Raw genomic sequence first — 25,566 nt, forward strand, 5'->3', positions numbered from 1 at the left:
ATCTCTAAATACAGAGCTTTCTTAAACTAATTTAGTGAAGGAAGACTGGCAGGAAATGAATTAAAATGAGCATAGCTGAAGGTTTTTTCATCATGAAACACAATTTGTATCCCTGTTCTTACTGTAATTACCCTAGAATCAATAATATACCAAAAAATCCATCACATGACTGATAATCTAGCTCATTGACAACTATCACGGCATTACCCTTAAACTAGTTGGAATTACAGCCAAGGTATCTCTCCAACGAATACATATCTGTGACAAACATGACATACCACTGGATGTCATTACTACTTCATAAATGCATCTGGAAGAACGTCATCTGTACCTGACTAAATCCTCAGAATCTGCAGAAAACACTTCAGTGACTACACTTACACTCCAGAAAGTCAGCTCTTTTGTGTGACACATTAATTCTTTTGTAACTTTCCGCTGGTATATTTCCCTCTCCCCTACCTCCCGACTGGGGGATCAACTGTGTCCCAGAAGTTGTATAGTTTAAACTTCTAAGGAAATTACTTAGTTGAGGGAAAGCTGCAAAAAAGTCTTTCGATGCAAGCTATGCAAAGAAAGGTAAAGTTACAAACAAAGACAGGTTTGTTAGTAGCTCAAAGATTCAAAGGGAAAAACACAGAAAGGTGCAAAACTGTAAAAGAAAATCATACGGAGCCTGAAGAGGATAACCCAGCACCATCAAGGAACTGTTACAAGTAGTAGCAGCCTCCTTTCTCCCATCTGACTGATGCCTGCCTGGCCAGCAGGGACTCTCCTGGTGTCTTATTGGAAGCTATGAGTGTACTAGCAGTTTTTATGTCATACCTATCCTTTGTGGGTGTTAACTAATAAGCAATAGTTCGCAGAAAATGCATGAATAAAGCAACTCTGAGATGGATGGTAAGAACACACATACCATGGTATCTGCATTTTGTAACTCATGTCGATATGCTGACTTCCCTTTAGTGCATTAGGCAAGGAACCATAATCTTTAACACCATTGTACTTCACAAAGCATCAATTATAATATTGTTTATTCTGTAATTATAAATAAATTTTATATTTTATATAGAAATATATCACAAAAATAAATTATGTCAATTTAAAATGCTAAATGTGCAAGTGTTGTAGAGTAGCAGCATATCCATTTCTTCCTGAAAACCAACTGTCACAAACCATTGGTGATGCTCTCACATAAGGCAACAAGTTCTTACTTCCACAGATATTTAGGAGAGCTCATTTGACTGTAGGCTACTTAAAAAAAAAGTCTCTATTAGCTATGTTAAGAGAATTATGAGCCCATAAAGGTAGCCCTACTAACCAAGCACTAATCTAAGAGATGTATTTTACACCAGTGGCAGCCAAGGATTGGGGAAGTTGGCAATCAGAAGAAAGGTAAAGAACAGCTATTGAAGGAAAAAAATTAAACGCTGACCTTAACAGATGCTGCTAAAGATGTTAGAAGATCAACATGTCAAAAGATCAACATGTCTTTAAGGAGTCAGATCCTAAGATGAAGTAAATTGCTATCTATTGACATCAGCGTACCTTTTTCCCCCACAAAATACACCATGAAGTCCACGCAGGATTTAAGCACTGGGTGGCAGAAGAGGCCACTGTCTCAGCATTCAAACACGGGTGTGCAGTGCCATCTCAGATGCAAGAAAGCACCGGAGATAAGCAGAGAGGCTGGACCACAGGATCGGGAAGAGAAGCTTCAGGTGACCCGCACTGCTCTGGAGGGCCAAACTGGAGGACAGGCCACCTAAACCAGAACTAAACCACATGCTTTGGTACCTGACAGCTGCCCTATTTCTGCCGCACTGACAGCAGGGCTAAATGCAGTTTCAAACTACACTAGTTTATAACCCACTTTAAGAAGAACTGAAAAAAAGAGTAGCAGCACACTGAGCCACGATCAGCTGCTCCACCAACAGTTCAGAAGACCAAGCTGGAGAAAACATCTGGTTAGGCAGCAGGGGACCAGCATGTCATCTATTGCCCTGATGTAAACTGGCTCGTGGGACACAGTGTTTATTCTCTGAACTCTTATCTACCTGGAGCATTTCAAAGCACATTTGGTATGGATGTCACTTGAGACTTCATAAAATCGAAGGAGAAAGAAAAGACTAAAGAAAAGAACAGATTTTTCCCATTACATGACTTAAGTAGATTTCATTTCCTCTACAGCACTTACAAGCCTTAATTCCCAAAACAGAGAATATCGTCAACAAATACGAACAGCACCTGTATGTGGACAGGCCAAAGGATTCCCACTAGTTGTGATTTGGTGCCTTCACAGAAGAAGCAAAGCATGGACACATAAAATCCAGTCTAAAAAAAAAAGCACTGAAAACAGGGCCTGAAAAAAGATGGCAGGGATGTCTGCTGGCGCCAGAACCTTCTGACTAACATCATCTCTTGCTGATTGTACTGATGCATTCTAGGACAGACTGTAATTAAAACCAGAATGTAATTCAACCTCTGACTTCTATACCCAATTCTTCTAGATTGAGCAAGAACTTAAAATTTTGGCAAAGTGCTCAGCTGAAAAGGGTCACAGTATTAAAAAAAAAAAAAAAAAACACCAAAAAAAACCCCACAAAAAAACACCACACACAAAAAAACCCCATAAACCAAACACAAAACCTAGGGCATCACATGATCTCTGCCGAGTTTTACTTCTACCATTATTTCTAAAGGCTCACAGAAATGTACCAGTACGCATATTATCCCTTAGAATTGGATTTTAAAAGTGTAGAAACTAACAAAGTCTAATCAGAAAAGAGGAATACAGAGCCTTAAAAATCAAAACAGTACTCTCTAATCTCAATAAGCCTAGAAAGGCAGCATCACTTACACATTTTAATTACGTAGTGTTTGGAAAAAAAAAAAAACAACCACACAAAGAAAAACCAAACCCACAACCAAAAACTTATCTTTGCTAGGTAATACCTTGTTGTCAATTCTTTTTAAGTTGTTTTGCCTGATTAGTATTTTAGACACATTGCTGTACAGAGAAATGAATTTAAATCAAAACAATCAACCAATCTACTTGTGATCCCACCTGGTCTCCTGGGTCTACAGCATCACTTCTAATGAACTCGGCAGCTGAATAATCTTCAAATATGATTTTAGGAAGGAGAAATTGTTATACTTACCTTGTGCTAAATTAATTACAAGCAGAATATTTATTAAAGATGGGACGGTGTTTACATGTATTTCGAGTGAGCTATCTTAAAAAGGATCACAACAGAGACAAGGCACTTAATTTGCCACAAAATTAATTAGACAGTGCCAGCTAGACTGCAGGTCCAGAGTTTCTGGCATCCCTTTTGCCTTACAGCATTTCCCTTTCATGAATTTACAGGCAGGAAAGCCACATTTTCAATAGGAACCAAGACAAAAGATATGAAAGTTTCAATCCTCACTCAGGCTTTGTGGGTTTGGTTTGGCTGCTGGGGGGGGGGGGGGGGGGGGGCGGGGATGGGCATGGACAGAACCAGGAGGGGATGAAGATCAGTGAGAGGAAAACTGATCAAACACACATTTGAGGAAAAAAAACGCCCAGTTCCAGGTTTTAGAAAAAAACTGGGAAGACATGCCAAAATTATGACAGTGGAAGTTTACTTGTGAATCCATTTTTGCTGGTTTTCTATAGCAGAATTCATAATACTTGTCTTGAAAAAAGTTAAACTGAAAATGTTCTTTTACTTAGCCAGTTATTTTTTACAATTAAGCCAGAATATTACCTTCAAATTCTCACTTTACTGCAACTGAGGTTTTATTCTCCTGTGACACCACCTTGAACAGCATCATTTAACCTGCTGTTTACAATTTACCAAAAAGTTCAGTGTTTGTACACTTGTATAAACACAGATTTTGAAAAACAAAAATAAATAATGCTACTGCTCTTTAAGTCTTGTCTCAAAGTCCACAATACAACATGTCTTCATCTTCTTAAATTGCACTGTGGTGCAAGACACAACATCCAGGTTGTCCTTTTAATAGTTTTGCTGATGGTTTTCTCGAAGCTACTCTCTACTTACATGAACAATATTAAAAAAACAGTATTTAAAACACACCATGGATATAGTCTTTTTTGTGTGTGGATATAGATCTTTCGCCACCTTCTGTTATGGCAAGTATTCACAGTCCCCTTCCCAAACAACTGAATAATCTTGCAAATGCCGGGAGACAAATTTACTTACATCTTGGCTTTCAAAGAAAATGTAAACAGACTAAACTGATAAAGCAATTGTTTCTTAATCTCTTTCATGGCAGAGAATTAGTTTCTCTCGATTCCTAAGTAAATCGAGCATTCTTTGTATTTGATGTTTAAGTACCTGTAGAATTAACAGTTCTTCCCACTACAGAAGGAACAGGATTTAGTACCAGCACTGTATGAGCTGAAGAGATTTGTCTCAGAAAGCAAACGTTTCTGTATACCATTCAGTAGATTGTGTTTGCTGTCATTTATTTTCAGCAAACTTTGGACATCTGCAAGCAACTTGAGAGTCTCTCATAGATTTTTATACTCCCCTCTTTCAGACTAGAGCTGCTCACTTGCTGGTATGAAATTTAGCAGGCACACCAATAAAGCCTAAATGGAAAAATAAGGAACATTTTAAATGAAACATCTGTTCTGATTCTTTCCCAATTTTGTTTGGGTCCTGTACCCACAAATAAGATGGAAAAAAAATTCAAAACATTTTTTAATCAGTTCTGAGCAACTTAAAATAAACATGTTTTTATATCCTTTAAATCTTAAAATCTGGCTATAAACACACATAGAATATTTAGTGTTTCAGATATTAGGACTAAAGAAGCCCTAAATGACCAAAACCAGTTCACTGCATAGCCTCCTGTGCTTGAAAGGGAAGAGGCATTTCCCCAGAAGTTTAGAAAAGGAAATCCAAACACATTGCATTTCACTAGAGGTCAGGGCATAAGCAACAACGCACAAGAGAGCCTTAGTGTTCCAGAGCATTTTTTTTTTTTTTTTTTTTTTTACTCAGTTTAGAGCATAGATTCAATTTCTCTGGTCTCTGTTATTTCCTAATCTCTTCTTTCCTCTTCACAGCTCTTTCCACTCCTCCTTTCCAGTGTTCAGTCTGGCATCTATTCAAATCAAATAGGATGAAAATAACTGCAGCAGTGTCCCTCCCAAAAAGTACAGGCACATTCCACAGACTGAATGGACCCATGTAGAAAATGCTTCAGTTCTGAATAAAAGCTTAACATTGCTAAGTGGTATCTAGAAAGCAGCTTTTTGTTTCTTTCGTTTACAGATTCTTCCAAAACACTCAATACCAGCATCACTTTCTTTTCCAATAGGAAGAAGCTGCCTCTGCTTGGAACAGAGAAAGGTCCATAATTGCATTCAATTTATTTTCTCACGGGAGAAGTCGGTACCACACACTTGTTGATTATACATAAGGATAAAATGAAATAAAGTGCAAAATAACATTGTATTGACATTAAATCTTTGAGATTATCTGAAATAGTGTTTGGGTATTGGTTTAAAGATCAACAGGAAGAAACTCAAACAGGAAATTATTATTAGACATACTATTTTTATAATAATTAATCACAATTCAAAAAGGCCCCCTGAATTAATCAGTTAAATTTTCCCAAATAATAATAAACAGCTCATCCTATTAAGTAACATAGTGTGTAAGTCACTTATTACACTTACCACTTGGTTTAATTGAAATTGTGAGGTACTGTGCAAGAGTTTCCATTAAACACTTCACCTATGCTATGTAACATTACCTCTGAGACAGTGACCACCTTAAACAGTTACAACCCCTATAAATCATGAAACTGTCAGCTCAAGAGTATAGCCTAATGAGTACAAGAAGAAAAATCTTTTTTGGCAACAAACTGAACATACATCATTGTGAACCAAGGTTTAAGGACATCTGCAACATAAGCATATCCAGTTAATGGCAATTCAATGCAAGTGAGGGAAAAAACCAAGGGAAAATACAGTAAACTGAACTTGCAACACACAAAACCTAACAGGTAACAACAGACCAGAACTCTACAGTTGCTGAGTGACAAGCCACCGAAGGGACCACTCAAGCGTGACCCTGAAACGGTTAAAACTGAACTTTAATTGATAAGACAGGCAAAAAAAGGTTATCATACATCTCAAGGAGCAGGGGAAAGGCAAATTTATCACAATAATAAGAGCTGAGCGACACTGTATAGAATTGCTTAAAAAGTGGTTTAAGGAGATTGTGGGGTTGCACAAAAACGTTGTGTGATGCTTAGGGGAAGAGTCAAAGATAAGGAAAGGAAGGAATCAAGGTGGTTCAAGGAACGAACAAACATGGGAAAATTGGGAGAGACTGAAATTAACTGGCTGCCTGTGTCTGTTTATTCATTTAAGCTACTGAAATATTTAGCATACAAGATAAACCCCCATCCATGTTTCAGCTGCAGGGTGAGCGAGCAAGTGGCTGTGTGGTTTGGTTGCCAGCCAGGGTTAAACCACGACACCCCCTCACCTCCAATACCTCAGAGAATACAGTGTAAATAATATTAAACGTTAATCATCAACTAGCACTAACATGTGTTTTAATGCACTATATTTACACTAGTTAATTAAATGCGCCCAGGCTGGCTCCCTAGAACTGCCTACTGCAAATGACCCATGTATTATCTCTATTGATCAGCCTCTGGAAGCTCTTTGGAACATTTTTTTGTTCCAAAAATTTTTTGCTACATTTCAATAATCTGACAGTTTGACAACACATTTCCAAAGCTTACAAGTTTTCTTCTGCTTTTCTTACTCTCTTATTTATTTTTCTATATAAAAATATATATAATCTATAAATATATAATATGAAAATACAAATCTATTTTTATAGTCAAGTATATAAATATACACCTATAGAATATTTCAATAGGTATCTATAAATAAAAATACTGAAATCTATTTAAAAAAAAGTAACTACATAATATGATTATATAATACATACAGCGCACATGGTATATAATACATATATATGTAGCCATAGATGACGGAAGAATAACAAAACCTAAATACTCTTATTTAGTGTTAGATTTTAAGTGTTCAGCAAAGTAAAAGATTTTGACTCAGCATATTGGAACTGCTGAACAACCCAAATGACTTTTCCAGTTTGGTGAATACTGTAGTTTTAATAGAACTGCTAAGAAATAATAACCACTAACACAACTGAAGCGACATTTTGTACTTACTTTGCATAGTCAAAGAGCCTGCTGTCCCAGAGCTGATGAGTTCCTTTAGGACCAGAATGGAAGAAACAAGAATCTGTACCATCAAATTTGTTGAGACCGTCTTCAGAGTTTTTTGATGCATGGCTGTGCACAACGTCCAGCAGGACAGTGATGCCCATTGAGTGAGCAACGTCAATCATTTCTTTCAGGTCGTCTGGAGTTCCATAACGGCTATCGGTATGAAAATGTAATGTGTTATGAATGGTGCAATCTGAACTTAAGCTGACAGTACTAAACATTACTCATAAAAACTACATCAAAGTCAGCAGTTCTTCATCACCTAGTTTCCAGTTGTATACAGGTTATTTTTTCAGCCTCTTATGTAGTAGGTATTGATTAAAAACTGACAATTGAAACAATTTTTTGAATACAAAAATTACATGACGTATGCGTGCAATGTTCTGCGGGAAGTTTCAAAGTTTTATTCTTCCCTTTTTATCTGTTAATACATCAAATTCAGCATAAAAGATAACTGATACAACTTAAAGCTTTTATTTAAAATTGAACACTTCCTCTTCAATATATTTACATTACTGAAATGAACTAATCCATAGTGATTACAAAAGTAAATGTACACTCATGAAAGTCCCCAAAATATACCATCTGCTGTTGTCCTGCTTAGTTATTTTGTTTTATGTACTATATTATTTCACAACTTGTTTATAACTAAGGATTTTTATCTCCTATATCTGGCACACCTTTCTTTCAAATAAGAAAGGAAATTTTAACTGGCTATCTAAATGGATCCTGGTTGTCACTTGAGTTGCAATAAGATATTAAAAAAAGAAAAAAAGAAAACAAACAAACCAGAAATACTCACCACAAACACACAACATTGAGGTTTATCATAATTTTCTTAACAATTACCTGAATAAATTTTCCACCTATTTTCACCCTAGGCCTCAAAGTACAGTCATTTACAAGTGTGGGGAAAAAGTTCCCGCACAACACAGAGCCATGATTTTAATCAAGTGTATTATGAACAAGTAGCGTACGGTTCTGTTTATCATGTTTGTTACTGCCAAGAATTCCACAACACAAAACCCATGCACGCATTGACTGCTGAAGGTAGATTAGCTGGAATATGCTATGACAGCTGAAGTTACTTATATCCTTTTTGTTTGTATCCTATAAGAAGTATTCCACAGAACAGCTGATCACTATGGCAAATTGATTTCAGATTTAAGAGGAAGCTACAGCAAATATCTAAGCCATTACTTTTATCTTCCCATTAAACACTGGCAAACATACACATACAAGGATATTGATTTCAATGGATAAGAAGTAAGATAAAACAACAGAGAAAATGCTGAAGTACTTAAACCTACCTTGATGCTGCAAAGAAGCTTGTGACCTGATAACCAAAACTGGCATAGTATGCATGTTCCATAATAGCCATCAGCTGGACACAGTTATATCCTAGAAAAATAGAAGAAATTAAACAAACCAACCCATTCCCTTAAGGATAGTTAAAAGAGGCTTCAACACCTGTGATATATCCATTCCAGTATTCTCTCATTTTAGCTGCTTCTAACATTAATGATTAACAACTAAAGATCCAGTCTCTTTCAATACAGAATTCTATCTAATAGTTTACACTTACACGATTTTCCACAACAAATGGAATGGTCAATTTGTTACGTGATCTACATATAACTAGGTTTACTGGATCTCTCAGATTTAGAAAGCAGTAAGTGATAGGTAAAAATAATTTCAATTTAACTTCAGAATACTGACTATGCCAATCTGCACGTCCTGAACTTCCACTTCACTGACACTCGCAGTGAGGGGGTGTGGGGGTAGTCACTGGCTACAACGTACTATACCTTATACCCCATGGAAGCTTTTTTTTTTTACCACTTCAAAAACACTTTTTCGCACTTTAATGATTACATTTCCCCTCTACAAGAGTCTTTCAGAAAAGAGAAAACACTGAAGTAATGTGGTTTTGGTTTGAGTTTAACAAAGGCAGTACAGCAGGGTCAGGGACACGCGTGTATCACCCAAGATAGTTCAGTACAATATTAAGGGAGAGAAACCTGAAGGCAAAACAATATACTAATGGTGAAGCCACAATACTTGCCACATATCTTAACTAAAGCTATCTTTATTAGCAGTAAGTACCCCAGATAGCTAGCAAGTGAGGACTATCAGCAAAAGATAACCTGCACCTGTGTTGAGTCTGTCAAGACTCTCACCACTACCTGCCACTTCCCTTTATTTGTTTAAGCAAAATCTTCACTTAACTATTTTCTTTAGACAAGACACCAGTTTCTTTTTTATTGTTCTTGGCTTTGTTTCTGAATTCTGCAGCTATAGAAGAGTTATTAGGAGATAGCTGGCATGAGCCCAGCAATTTGTCTTTCATTGCTGTTTTATAATATAGGCTCATTGCACTTATTTTTATTTACAGCTTTTTTTATATATAAACAGCAACATAGCATCAAATAAATCTCATTTGATTTGCTTGCTATCTATTTTGCTATTTTTCATGCACGTACTCCTACAAACTATTAAAATCTTAGCATTCTTAAATACTGATGTCTTTAAGCTTGTCCTAACAAGAAAGACATTCCAAAATCGAATCTAATGACCCTTAAATATACATTAAAAAAAAAAAGGCTTAATTCCCACAGTGCTTGCTTACTGTAAATAAGAACAAACATTATAATTTCTGTATACAGCAACTAAATTTGATATTGCTTTTATTTTGTAGTATATCAACCCTTTCATGACATTTCTCCTCCCCGAGGGAAAATCTGTAGGTAAAGCAGAAAGCTTTCATAATTCTGTTAAACATATTAACCTCCTGGAACAACTGAAATTCTTTGGCAGAAAGGAAGTCACAGGTACCTAATGTGGAATCCTAATTAACTTTTTCTTCAGGGCCTCCAGGCATGCAAACTCTTCTCATCTCACCTGCAAGCTCAACTTCATCCACAAAGCAAAAGCCACATTCTGTGACACACTTACTCAACAAGTAAACCTACAAGCCTACTATGGCCTCTTCAGACACTCTGATAAATAATTTTAAAACCAAACAACACAAGCACAGCCACTAAACTCAGAGGTCTCAGCTATGGATGTCACAATTATTTTACAGTGGAGTGTAACAAGCAGTTATTTACCAAGCAGTAAGGGCCAGCAAGTTCTAATATTGTCCATTACAGAAAAAATGCAAAGACACCACAGGAAAAAAATAACCAACAAACAGAAACTGAGGTGAACAGTTTTGCTGTGCTGCCCAAGATAATCATGCCAGCTGTTTCATACACCCCCTCCAATATAGTAGCAGTTCCTTTCCAAAAGAGCATTACTCTGCGTTTGAAGTTTCCATATTCTGATACTTCATAGCAACTGTTCGGGGTCAAAAAAGTTAGCATACTTATTCTGGCAAACAGAAAGGACAATCCTTTCTATCCAGATACTTGTCTTTCCTTCGAATCAAAATTTACATTAGTAGAACCAATTGAGAGCACAATATTTTCTGAAGACAAATCTCACAAAAACAGGTCCTTTTTTAAGTTAAAAAGCAAACCATGCCAAAAGCAAACTGCCCCATAACATTTATCTAGGCTTTTGCAATCACAATTTACTTAAAAAAAAATCTGTGGAATGAATTTTGATGCACATATCCTACTTCAGTCTTTGTTTCTTCTTTGTAGATTTCACTTGTTCATAATTTTGTGCTGCCCTACGATTCTATTTTTGTAGTACATATAATTGGAAAACAGGAAAAAGTACAGACTTGATAATTCTCTTTTCTAATAAGAGCACGGGCCCATAAAATTTTTATCTCTGCAAGTATCTCTGTTATTACTTACCAAGATCCTTTATTCTAGGTAGTACATTGTATGTGAAGTTTTTGTAAGAAGCTACTTTCCCTTCTGGGGAAGCAATCCCCACATGAGATTCATAGATTCTTAGGCTTTTTAATCTCTTGGGGGAAGGATGCTTATGCTATAAGGAAAAAAAAAGTTGTCATTAGGAACAGCTTGGAAGCGTCATCACAACCTAGTAATCTGCACAGGGCAAAAAACAATTTAAGAGTAGTTTTGTTTTGTTCTTCCTCTAAGAGCACAAATGTTTTAGAGATAATTAAGCCTTCTAAACTGTTAGAACAAGTGTCCATTTCAAATTAACATTCTTCATGAACAAGAAACCGGACATCCATGATTCAACACTTTTCTTATAGCCTTTTTAAATTACATTTAAGTGTACAAACTCAGAGCAGTCATTGTACTATAAAGTTCTTCTGAAATGCTATGAAGTTTATTTGAAAATAAAAGATGACAATAGAAAAACATGTGGGTTTTTTTTTAAGCATACCTGCTTTGTGCAGGTATTTGAAGCTGTTCTGCCTTCTCTAAACTAAAATTTATGAATATTTTTAGTCCTAAAGAACACAGTTCCACAGCACAGAATCATCTATATTCCAATTATGTAGGATTAAAAAAATAAACTAACATAAAATCCCATCTGTAGGTGAGTACACAGTATTTCTTGATCGGTGAAAATATTTAAAGAATACAGAGGCAACCGAAGTTCCTCACAAAACCTCGTCCTTAAACTTGAAGAACAGTTTACACTTGATTGGATTTCATTTGTTAAAATAAAAGCCTTGTCTGAAGAAACTTAGGAAAACTACTGATTAAAACCTGGTTTTTTCCCCAGAAGTTTTCTCTTTTCCTCCCTCTCCCAATTAAAAAAAAGTTAGTTTTATATTTTATTTGTTTGTTTAATATTCAAGTGAAATTTTGAAAAGTTAGAACAAACCCAGTAAAAAACGTACATGTACACGAACAGAAATTAAAGGGACAATGTGAAGAATAAGAAGTTCAGATTGACATTTGTCCCCTGTATTTTACCTCCACTGGGCAACTCTCTATTCATGAAAGAACTTAAATATCTTTTTTCTGCCTTAACGCAGTAAGGCCTTATCCACACCCTAAATGTTCTCGCTTCCTTTCCACTCTAGGTCATACAAATGACTGTGTTTCCAATTACCTCCCCATTCCTCTTCTTGTAGAGGATCTAGGTGTCACACAGCATCATCGGTAGAGAGCAGGTCTCTAAATTCATACAAACTATACATATAAATAATAAAGTTAGTGGATTATGGTTTTGGTTGGTTGTTTGGTTTTTCCTTTTTTTTTTTAAATGAGACTTTCCAGGTGAGTTACCCTTTCTCTGTCAAGCAGATACTTCATAATTTGAGGTGGGCACTACAATTTAACTCGACCCAGAGACTGCAGTACCTCTAATACAGAATCCTGTGTATCTTTTTTTTAGGGAAAGCTCCAGAAAGTATATCATATGAAATATCACTCAGTCTGAAGTTTTGGAACATTCTCCCAGGATATTTTTCATATATCCTGTAAAGATTTGTCCCCCTTATTGCAGTGAACAAGAACAGGGCTTTAAAAATTGATAAATGGATTTTCCTGACATGAAGAAACTAGGATTTGACTGGAGTGCGAGCACCTTACTTTGGAAAGCTTCTTCTGACTTCATATGGCATTGACTTTTTTGTGGAGTACTGAACTTTGTGCAGGTAACTCTTAAACCCAGTTCTGATAACTCCCTGTTCTCTTCTATACCAGGAAGGGCTGCCCAGTCCTGGAATAGTTATTGAGCTTGTCTAGCACGTGGGAAGCCAAATTTAAAATACCACTTTAATGGGCAACTACTATTTATATAGTCTATGAGAGACTGAAGAAGTAGCTCAAGAACATCCGTCACTGAAGTCACTTTTTTCTGTCAGACCCATGAATAAATCCCCTTCACTTCTCAGGTAGCTACTTTAAGTAGCTCACTACCCTCTTTGTGCAGAACAATTTTTCCTTTTTTTTTCCTCCCCTCCCCAAGCAGTTATACAAAGATGACACAATACATGGGTTTATGCACCTTTTGAAAGTAATATTTAAACCTTACTATATATGACTCTGGTGGATTCCAGTGTACCCAATCGTAATTCACTTTGTCTTCATCACGGACTACATATCTTGCCCAAGGTGAAATACGATAGAGGAGTTCGCCATTTTGAGCACGGATCACCACCTATAAAAAAAACGCAACATATGCATGCAGTCACATATAATTCATATAACAGCTCCTATGTAAACCATAGCAGAGAATGAAACAGTACACTACACAGAAATTTAATTTCAAGAACATACAAATATACAATGCATGTCAAGACAAGGAAGAATGACCCTGTTCACAGAGATGATTTACAAAAGAATAGCAAACCAAGCATGTCAGACACAGGACTGATGTTCACGAGCGGGAGCTGAAAGGTGAGGAGATATATATATATAAGCTTCACATAAGTTATGGGAGACAGAGCCCTACAAAATGGATTAGTGTTAGGTTCCCTAATTTCCACTGTCATTGCTATTTCCCTGCCATGTTCCTATAAATTTAAATAGACATACAGTGTAATGCCATCAAGATGAGTACTGAGATTTGTTTACTTGGCAAACAATCTAGTAAGCCAATTTTAATATCTTGATTCCTTCCTCTTTTCTATGCTCTGTGAGTCTTGACCAATATCATATAGGTTAACACAAGAAGCACAGGACAGCTTTCAGGTCAAGAAGAGGGAAAAAGAGTATAATTTAAATGGCTGGTTTTCTTTTGCTGCCTTTCAGTTTCTCTGGATGACTCCACCATTCTAATGGCAAAACAAAATATTACCAAATGGTTTACCTTCTCTATTTTATAATGAGAGATGAAAAATGACAATTATTATCAATTCCTTCAAAAAGCTCATAAAACTTCACCAGAAAAAGTGACCAAACACAACAAACCTAGGAGTTCCATAATTTTACACAACAAAAGCAAAATTCAAATAATTACTAGGATAACATTGTCCTGGGACTTTGCAGAAGACAATCTGTCTGAGGAGTTGGAAAATTTGAACAGGTCATCTCTGCTTTATTGAGTAATTAATGTAATCTGTACCTTATAAAATACCCTTGGGAAAGGGTATGAGAATGAAGGGGTGGAAGGCCGCGTTGCTGACTAAGAAAGCGTTGCACATTTAGGAGCTAGGGACAACGGGTCCATGCTGTGCTGCACATGTCCCTTGGCTGCAGGACAACCTCAGCCACCCCAGTGGAACACAGGGGCCTGGAGGCACCTGCCCCTTGGTACCGGCAACTACGCCACCTGCATGGCCTTGCCTTTGCCTAAAAGTACAGCAAGAAATTCTCATGGGAACACGCTCAGGAGAAGAGTTGTTTTCCTGTATGGAAATTATATACTAGCTGGAATGACCAAAAGGGAGAGCTCCTCTCCAAGAACAGGATCTGCTCCACACAGCATGCCATGAGAAAAAATCTGCCAAGGCACCGTATGATGCCACAGTAACACAGGTTGCCCAGCTTTTGCAGGTGACTTGCTCACTGTCAGTATTCCCCCTCTTACTCTGTCTCATCGAAGCTGTACCCGACTGAAGCCAACTGCTGTCAGGCCTTTCCTCTTGAGATGCAGAAAGAACCCTGCTTCATCTCTCCCACCACACCTCCCCCTTTCCTCTGTGCAGAAGGAACAGCAGCACTCTGGTTTTGCTTGGTATTCTGGCTGCCATCAAAATGGTAACACAGGAGGTTTGCCAATTTGAAACCCAGAAATGTACAAGCAAGTGAAGTCCTGAAATTCAGCATTCCAATTTTGTTACGAAGTTGAAGGTTGCTTTTTTCTGGTTTGGTTGTTGGTTTGGGCAGACTCCTTTTTTTTGTAGGGAGAGAGCTATGAACATCATAAGAAGCCTCAGATGGAAAGGGGGGTGGGGGGTGAGCTGAGCTTCCCCCCCCCCCCCCCCCCACGTTACTTTTTTATCTAAAACGTGACTTCTCTTTGTTCTCAATTCCTAACAAGCAGCCTGGAAGAAAACTATCGAAGAATTGCCTTTTCACCTGTGGCAAGTGTCTCATTTTGATAGGTTATCTGTATCCTTAACCCAACCACAGGAGAAAATCAAATGAAAATATGTATACACAGTAGGTTAATGGAAGTTGATAAAGCAAGGAGGTATGATTGCTGTGTCTCAGTGTATATTACTATAACTGACAACTTGGAACAGGTTTTATAAGAAGTAGTAATTGAGACTAACCACCTAAACAGCAAAAGACAAGAAGAGGTTAGTGAAAACACTGTACAGGTGCATCAAAAATTTCTTCTGTTAACTATGCTAGAAAAGCTCGCCAAAAGGGTATTTCTGCAAATTATATCAACACTGTGAAGATCCTCCTAGCTGACTGCACTGAAAATTTGCAAGTTACTCTTAAAATAATAAGAATTATCTCCACTTTCTGATATCACACTTCTGATGGTGCTATTCCTCATTTTCTTAATTTGTCCCAATTTACCCATCACAGAAATAAGATAATTACTGCATATAATAACCATACCTAGCTACTCATGTTATCATGAGTTATCATGTTATCATGTTACTTTTTCTCTAACATTCTAATGTAATTTATAATAGACAGATTTATGAGGGGTGGGCACACTTTAAGAAATATGGAATAATTAATGTAAATTCAGAACATTAGATGCAGTACTAGTTTAATACAAAAGTGATACTGGAGGGGGAAAAAGTTTATTTATTATGAGATACTAAAACCAGTCATACATACTCTTTAATATAGTCCTTTAAGCAATGAAAAACACTTAAGAAAAACAGAGAACAGAAACACACGGAAATGAGCAACCCCTTATTTCCCTTTAACCCACACTTCTACAGTTATGCTGCACATGTTAATTAACCGTATCTCTGCATCCCACCCTTCTGACATCATGTGAGAACTTTTGTTGTTCTGTAGTCACACAACTCAAACTGACCATATTTTCCCTCATTTCTGACACCTCAGTGTACTTGATTTACCAGTTTTGCAGAAGTCATTTTGTTTTAGTACTAGTTTACCTTTTATTCAAAGCATCTGTCAGATCAAGTTTAATGGTTAGACTTTTCAGGAACTGAGAGAGTCATAGTAACTTGTACAAGTTCCTACCAACTTCCACAGCCAGAATTTTAATAGCTACAACAAACTTCCTAGAAGCAGAGGCTTCAGTGTATTTGTCATATATTGTGATAGTAACAATGTAGAGCCATAAACAGGTGGTGCTAATGTACCACATTCCACAAGGGTTGAGTTTACACACTTAACGGTCCTAACAGACTTACGAGCCTGCTCTATTGTAAGGTTCACAATCTGAATTTTTGTGTTTCATCTCTATTTCAGAACTTTAAAACTTCAGTTTTGTTATGCAAAAACGTAAGAAATGTCCAAAGTTCTAAAGAAAAGGATACATTTATCCAACAACAGAAGTCATATAACTCAACCACGCAAACGTCAGAAAAATCTCTAAAACAGCGGGGGGGAATACTTATTCTAAACAAGTATTCAGAAAATTTTCACATCAGGCTTTTTTCACAGTGTAGGCCTTCTTAAAGAATATGTAGTAAATATATCCAGTCATGGTTGTATCTGGATGAACCTCACCATAAAGGCAGAAACCTCAAATTTTGCTCAGGGGCGGCTGTCATTTTTTAACATCATGAGTTGTGTACAGAGAAAACACAGTCAAGGGGAACACAGCTAACCCAGAACAGGAATTGTCACAACTCTGAAGCTGGTAAAGCTGAATCTTCTCTGGTTTATGAGACCATAATCAACATAGTTTCCTTAGACCTCTATCAAGCAATCCCCAACACTTTTACTGCTTCTTTCCTATGCTTGCTCAACCCTTTTTTTAATTTTATGTGAATCCCATTTACTGCATCTTTCCTTTCCTTAATTACAAAGCTCTATACTCAATCAACTTCTTAATCCTCTCTCCTGATACTGTAGAAAGTTGATTAATAGGTTAAAGTAGAAAGACTTCAGATAATACTTTCTAAAGTTTCTTGAGACACAACTCCCACACCATCAGGCTTAGCTGTGGCATGACAAAAAAAATAACAACTGCAAAAGTTGAATGGTACACTAAAATTAATAGCAATTCAGCCCAAGACTGATAAAAATAACTCTAATGGAAACAATCCAAGAACCTTCACTTGCATATTTGCTTTGGCGTTTCTTGAAATAATTAATCAAAATAATTTAGGTTGGAAAAGACCTTTAAGATCATCAAGCCCAAGTGTTAACCCAGGATAACTGATAACCCAAGTCAATCACTAAACCACCTCCTTAAACACCACATTTACACATTTTTTAAATGCTTCCAGGGATGGTGATTCCATCATCTCCCTGGGCAGCTTCACCTGACCACCTTTTCAGTGAAGAATCTTTTCCTAATATCCAATCTAAACCTCCCCTGACACAACTTGAAGATGCTTCCTTTTGTACAATCATTTGTTATCCAGGAGAAGAGACCTACCCCCACCTGGCTCCTTTCAGGCAGCTTCAGAGTGACAAGGTTCCCCTTGAGCCTCCTTTTCTCCAGGCTAAACAACCCCAGTTCCCCCAGCCGCTTCTCATGAGACTTGTGCTCCAGACCCTTCTCCAGCTTCACTGCCCTTCTCTGGACACGCTCCAGCACCTCTACATCTCGCTTGTAGTGAGGGGCCCAAAACCAAACACAGTGTTTGAGGTGCAGCCTCACCAGTGCCAACTATAGGGGGACGATCACTGCCCTTGTCCTGCTGGCCACACTATTTTGGGTACATGCCAGGATGCTGTTGGCCTCCTTGGCTACCTGGGCACACTGCTGGCTCGTGTTCAGCTGGCCACCAGCCACACTCCCAGGTCCTTTCCCACCAGGCAGCTTCCCAGCTGCTCTGCCCCAGCCTGCAGCGCTGGTGGGGTGGTTGTGACCCAAGGGCAGGACCCGGCACTGAGTCTTGTTGAACCTCATACAGTTGGCCTCAGCCCATCAGTCCAGCCTGTCCAGATCCCTCTGCAGAGCCTCCTGCCCTCCAGCAGATCAACACTCCACCGCCAAAGTTGATGTCATCTACAGACTTACTGAGGGTGCACCCAATCCCCTTGTCCAAATCACTGACAAAGATATTAAGCAGAACTGGCCCCAGCACTGAGCCCTGGGGACACCACTTGTGACCGGCCACCAGCTGGATGTAACTCCATTCGCCACCACCCTTTGGGCTGAGCCGTCCAGCCAGTGTCTTACCCCACAGAGTACACCCATGCAAGCTGTGAGTAGCCAGTTTTAACTCCAAAAAAAAAAAAAAAAAAGGTTGTCATAAAACAGGTAAATATAAAACACACACTTAAAACTTAAAGACAGATAAAAAAATCTTGCTTCACTCACCCCACACTACTACTTGTGGTCCATTCAGATATAAAAGGTAGCTGCCATGTAAAATCTGAACCTTCTGCTACAGATTATATATATGTATAAAGAATACTGAAAATATTCATTACAGAGACCTTTTGGCAAAGTGCCTATGAGTCTATTTAGCAGATACTGTACTTTTGCTCCAAATTTGCTTATTGTACTCATCTCAAACTAATTCTTAAAACTTATGATGCATAGCCTAAGCTAGCTACCACTTAGTTCATCAACATGTTATAGATGAGTTTACATTTTCTAATTAGCTCAACAATCTTCTCTAAAGAACATATATAAAATTATGATGTTCATTAAACCAGCTTCCTCAACTGGCCTTGGGATTTACTTACTTCATTTTTAAGAGGTGTACCCCTGCTGTTTCCTTAAGGTATATGAGGAGGCACATTATACCATTTGATACAAACACTACAGCTCCTATTAAATAAAGCTTTAAAAATGCACACTAGTACAGAATGAAATGCATTTGTTAAGTGGACCAAGGAAACTGGAAAAAGTTTAACCTCTAATTACAACTAACCTGTTTGTTTTCCACTTATTTAAGCTTTAGTTAAAGAAAATCCAGGTAAACAGTCACTGTATTTTTTTCACTTTTTCTGGCTTCTAAAAATATGTAACAGAGCATACATCTTGCTGGCTTTTAAGAACATTATAGAGAATACAGATACAGTTGCTAGAAAAAAAAAAATCACTGTTAAACCTAGCTGACACATACAATAAATAATCCAGTTATCTACCTGCATTATGGCTTATCCTTGGCTTTCTTCAGATTTTAGTCACCTTTTAAATGCTTACGAATATGAGCTATGTAAAATTGTCAGGGAAGAGAAGAAATGTTGGTCACTATAGAAAACACTCCAACAAGAGGACAAGTGCAGAGGGAAAAAGGATATTCAAGTTTCCTAGGCAAAATAATATACTCTCTTCAGTCTGTGTGTTTAAGCTGTTAAAATAGTCAAAACTAAGTTAAGAAGAAATCTACATATCAAGAGTTACATTTACACTGCCCAAATTTAGGACAGAAAACAGATGAAGAGAACTTACACCATCTTCATTAAACATCTCCTTGTCTGAAACGTAAGAAGAGGACTATTTGATTATCAAACTGCTTAATACACAGGCAACAATTTTGTTGTTGTCATTGTGAAGAGGGGGAAGACCCTTGCAACAGCTAATCTGTTTAGAACTCTGTACTAAAGTCTTTTTTCCCTGCTTCCCCAAAGTCTCCAAGTTGGCTTACCCATTGGAAATTTCTAACAAGACTTTGGAAAATTTGAAGTTAGTCATGCAGAAATTGCCTATATTAACACTAGATATAGCTCATCTGCACAGTTTGGGAGTTTTTTCCCCTCCTCTAGCAGTAAAAACATTCACACAATAATATATAAAAACTCAAAATCCTTGATAACTTTTGAATGTCACATGATTCTGGCTTCCAGTCAAAATATCAGTGTAAATACATGTAAATAAATGCCCTCACATAAATAAGTGTCAGAAAGACAGAGTGAAAACATCCTTCATAATTTGACATTAAAACATCAGTTTGGTCTAAAAATGGACAGGGCACAGATACACAATTAATATAAGCACAATCATAAAACAACAAAAGAGCTTAACCTAAGCTTCTCATCCTTTGTATGTAAAGGTTAAAAATATGTGGGTTTGTTTGCATTTCCATTACAGGGACTTTGAGTGTATTTTCAACACTTCTGCCTATTTATGTTAAGCTCACTCAAAAGTTTAGCATCCAAAACTGCTGTAATTAGCGCAGCGGATTTCACAGATGAGTACACCCAAGGTAGGGAGAACATGCTCTGGTAACCTGAGGTTTAAGGCATCAATGCTGCTGAAGTGATTAATTTTGAAGTATTTTATTCAGATCTGAATAAAAATCACTAGAAAAAACTGCAACGTATGGCTGCAATAAAAGCAAACATATAGCCAACAATGGCTGGCTTTTAAGCTATGTAAAAACTCGTGTGCAAAGGTGCATTTCAATTTGCAAGATGCTGGATTGCTGGAACACAAAGCAGGACCAAAATCTCACAATGACAATGTGCTCCACGTCTGTCCCACTAGATTATAGGCAAATTATGAAATGGGGAATAAGACATAGGACAAAATTAAGTACAGTTGTTTACGGGTCCATTTTGATGATGTTTAAAACTCTCAAAAGCAGTTAAGGAGAAACCATCACTCTGAGGGCAGTCTGGAGACATATAGAAAAAGCAATAACACACCGGAACAATTCAGAAGCTAAAATAGGTTTCATCTAATTTAATGGTGCTTCCAATGCAGGACAAGTAAGATTCAGGGCCCTTGATTTTCAGAGACATTGAAAATTTTTGAGACTCGCATATCCCACTGTTCTGCCTTGCCAAAATAGCATGAGTCTTTCATATCACCTACAGCACATCTGCCAACCCACTCTGGATGTCTCAGGGAATTTACAGGAAAACTCAGCACTGATGTTCAGGCAACTTCCAACTCGCTGTGACTCGGTGAAATTTGTTGACTTTTTATGAACAGAAGCCAAACTTTTTTTTTCTTAAATTATCTGTAACAATAAAAAGTCTGAAAGCTTTGTAAGTCTAACAACTTCAACAGTTTAGCCAGAAATGCAAATTTAGATAAAATGTAAACCCATGTATAAAATGGCACTTAATATGGTTGTGCTATTGATATGACAGATGAAACTGTGCAGTCACAGGCCACAAAACACCACCTTTAAAATCCATTTTTATGAATATCCCCTTTCTTTCTTTCTTTTCGTGTTTGCCTACCTTCATATTCTCTTCACATCAGCTTCATTTGGCTACCTTGTCTTCCAGTGTACACATACACAGTTCTTCAGAACAGTGTGGGAGAATAACTCAAGTGACAGTTACATAGGGGATCAGACAATTTCTCTGCTAAACGTCCACTCCTTTAGCTTTCAGTTCCCGCATCTAAGGCAGACCAATTCCATGTGAGAGCATTGCATTTAACTATGATGCGTCCCCGTTGTCTGCTTCTGTTTTCACTGATGATGACACAGGATCAAACATCAGAAATAAAAATAAGCCATGCTGTCTTGATAACTCCTTATTTTTCAAATATTTATTTTCATTTAATACTAGAATCTGCTGAACATTTTTTATAAAAAGAATAAAGAATTAACACTGATACTTTTGCAGTTCGGGAAATTTGTTATACAGCGGTTTGCCATTTATACTTGTTGCAGAGAAGAAGATGAAGTGGTGACAACTAGATAACTGATTAATATATGCAAGCCAATAAAAGGCTCTGAAACATTGTATTATTATTTCATTACTTTAATAGCTTGAAAGCACTCAGAATGATTGTTGGTATATGCGGCTTTTAATACAATAATGAAATTAAATTGGCCATCAAACCAACAATAGCTAATATATTGAGAGTGAACCAGGTTTAAGAGAAATATAGAAAAATCAGTGTCTTATTTCTACAAGGGCAATAAGCCAATATTCCAATATTTTACAATTTACAGCATTTCATTAGCTTGTTATTTATAAATTTCTGACAAGATTATTCCAATGTAAAAGCTGCAAGAACACAGGTGGAAACAGCACCTCATCTCAATAACATGCACCTGATTTGAAAGTTCAAACCAAAACCTAAAAGCATGACACAATTATGTCTTCAAGATTCTCTAGGAAGTTTATGTCAGATGCTGCAATAACATAAACAGGTTTTTCCATGATATGAAATTTATTAGAAACGAAACATCCAGGTATTTCCACCCCTCAAGCTGTTCTAGGAGTATATGAAGAAGGAAAACAACTGCTTGTACACTAAGATATTTTTTAGTATAATATACACTGTAGACAAAGAAAAGTTTACTTTTTTACTTTTGCAAAAATACAGTAACCAAGAGAAAGCACTACAAATTTACAGGAATACAAAAGAATCTGAACCAATTAGAATTATTCTCTCCAAAACTACATACCTAGGACACTGCTGCTTTAAGAAAACCTGGTCTTAGATTTTAGTCCATAAATGCAGTTCAGTTTCAAAGACAGTTCCTTCATTCAAGTCACTGATAATATCCTGCTACAAGATCATATTTCCTTTTTTTTTTAATTGTTCATTTTTTTCTCAGCCCCTTCAAGCTGCTACAGAAACAGAGGTGAAGCTTTACTATCAGCTGAAAATACCTTTCCCTGTACACGTTAGCTGTGTACCTTTCTTCCACGAAGCATATCCAATCCTAAATTTAGCACCCAAGACAGGATAGACAGCTCTGATGATCTTTTGCTAGCAGATTATGTAAATTGAGCTCATTTACGTAAATAAGTAAAATCACATCGCCATCCCTGCCTTCTGCACGCACAAAGAGGAAACCCCAGGGCAAGTATTACCATTCTCTTTCTACAGGTCATACTGGTTTGTGAGAGAAGCACTGGAGTCTAGAGGCAATGTTCTTGCATGCCTGTTTTTTAATACATGGCATGATAAATAACGATACATGTTTTTTAATACAGCAGAACACTTCCCAGTAAGGTAATGCAAACTGCTGCAGAACCCAGTTCCTTGCATGACACAGTTTGCTTTAAAAAAGATTTAGATAAAAATACAAAATTCTGACAAAAATTTGGGATAGAACAGGACTGTTAAGAGCTTTATTCTGGAATCACCTCATTCAACCCAACAGATTGTAGAGACCAGATAGAACATTTGCCTCTTTAATAGTGTCAGAAATAGGCAAGGAATGAAGAAGTGAACACAGCGGCTGCACTAGTGCCTTACTCTACTTGCTGCTGCACAGCCCTGCCTAACAAGGCTCAGGAGAGGCAGCAAGGAGGAAAAGGGATCAGAAGCTGTTCAACACTTCAGCTTCCCCTATCCAGGAGTCCCTTCCCAAACGGACCCTGCTCCCCAACCGGTGGGGGAGGAGGCATGGGCAGTGGGCTATCTTCCCAGAACTCACCTTCTGCTGAAAAACTTTACCATACTCTATTCCTGCTGCTCCAAATAAACACAAAATCAAGTGTATATGTCAAGGTGCTTGCAGTCAACGAAATTATTTCCTAACATGCAAATTGAATATAAACCTTGAAAAGAAGTTTTGGAAAGAACGGACAGCACATTGCTTCTGCCAGGCTGTTCTTCCTACCTTGCAAAACAGTCACACTAGAAAGAAAAAGTAAGCAAACACTCTAGTCACTTTACTACAAGTATCCCTTTCTCCAATGTTTTTTTCCTTATCAATTTCAGATTACTGTCAAAATTAAGCCAGTGGAGACAAAGCTGTCTGGTTGGTTTGTTGGTTTTTTTTACTTCCAAGCAATTTTCTGGCAAAGAAATCTACTGAAAGGACAAGTATTTAAATGAAATATTGAAAAAAACCCCAAAAACCTCCTTAGCTATCAGACACATAGTAATACTTCTCAGGTGGTTTACATGTTTAATTAAGTTCTGCAGAGGAGTCTACATGGTTCAGAAGCCATTGGAAGCGGGATCTATTTGCTGTACAGATTATTTTTCTGTAAATATATCATCACATCAGCTACTAGACTCTAAACTTATTAGGGATATTAAATATTTGTTCACAATTCCCCCTTCTTTCCCCTTCCCTTCTCCCCTGGGGAAAGTAAATAATTTTTTTTAAAACTAAAAATAATCGATTTGAAAGAAGCAAAAGTCTATCTTCAAAGCCAAGTCATGAAGTCATGCCTTGATTTTCCAAAAGAGGGAGATATAGCTCCACTTTTGAATTAAGTATTTCAATTGCAGTGAAGAATCAAATAACATGTTTAACTAGTTTACTAGATCAGATTTTAAAAGAAAGCTTTTGCTTTTTTATTGCCATGCTTTTCTTAGAAAACTAAGATAAATTAGTAAATACTAACAAATGATACAGAAAATACTATATCCTCTATTTGAATATAAAAAAAAAAAAATCAAAAGATGGAGACAGTAGCCTAGTATTATAAAAATATCTATGCAGATAAGAGATAAAAATACCATAGGAAAACCAAACTCTTAAAATCCAAGAAAACATAGGAGAGTTCTTAAAAGTAAAAGCAGTATCACATGGAAACATTCCCAATAGATTTCAACAGGCACAAGTGTAGACAGAGTACTTCACTTAATCATCTTGTACTATCCTAAAAATACACGGATTTCTATAAGATGAAACGATAGGCTTTATAACTGTTAGCTACACAAAGATGGCATTATTAGGTATTGAGGAACAGCCAGTTTATTAAAAAAACCAACAAAAAAACCCTCCAAAAAACACCACATGTATCTATGCTGCAGGACAGCATTCAAACTTTTCTTTCAGTCTAGATTCCAGATTTTGAAAAAGGTTTTCAAAATCAAGTAAGTGGAACCTCAAATAGAAAGTTCAAGAAATATTTTTTTCCTCACTGGGACTTATCCAGAATCAAGTTACTATAACAACAGTGATGTAGGTCAAAGACTATAAAAATTTGTATGCATAATATAAAAGCATTCGTATATGTATTGTATAACTGAGAGGCTCGGGGTATGAAAGCATGGTTTGAAAAGCAGCCATAATAAAGCACATTACACACAATAAGTGTAACTTATTAGAGTTGTTTCAAGCCATGTCAAGTAGAAAAGAAGCTGCTGAAGTATGTAATAGGGGCACCCAAGCATTAAGTATTACTTATCCTCAACAGTAAAGCATTTGTATAAAGGACAACTGCTGCATAATGCACCTTGCGGTTGGGTGGCTGTGGCACAGCATGCTTGCTTTTTGATGCTCCCATTCACGGCTGGTTCAAAGTGACAGTGAAACTTCTGTTGGGGATGGGGCAGGTTATGTTCAACACCTCCACTTCCTGCTACATACCCCCGAGGTGTCTTACAACTGGGGTAGCCTACAGCCCCAAATGGTCCTTCCACTGTCCTCTCCCTCCCATTGCTGTCATCTCTGACAGCTCAAGTCCCGAACACCTTAGGTCACTCTCTCTTTGATGGATAATAATAATA

General features: G+C 37.2%; 1 protein-coding gene across 2 annotated transcripts in view; it reads right to left on the reverse strand.

Moving 5' to 3' along the window:
- The window catches only part of GBE1 (1,4-alpha-glucan branching enzyme 1), a 167,245-nt gene that overhangs the window by 85,823 nt on the left and 55,856 nt on the right, over positions 1–25,566 (reverse strand). For both annotated transcript variants that reach the window (XM_056327314.1, XM_056327315.1), the window contains exons 4-7: positions 13,201–13,326; positions 11,091–11,226; positions 8,595–8,685; positions 7,228–7,437 (exon numbers count right to left, since the gene is read on the reverse strand). In XM_056327314.1, the coding sequence (XP_056183289.1) occupies positions 7,228–7,437; positions 8,595–8,685; positions 11,091–11,226; positions 13,201–13,326 (563 nt within the window). The remainder of the gene's footprint in view (positions 1–7,227; positions 7,438–8,594; positions 8,686–11,090; positions 11,227–13,200; positions 13,327–25,566) is intronic.

The sequence above is a fragment of the Falco biarmicus genome, chromosome 2, assembly GCF_023638135.1.
Source record: "Falco biarmicus isolate bFalBia1 chromosome 2, bFalBia1.pri, whole genome shotgun sequence".
Classification (NCBI taxonomy): domain Eukaryota; kingdom Metazoa; phylum Chordata; class Aves; order Falconiformes; family Falconidae; genus Falco; species Falco biarmicus.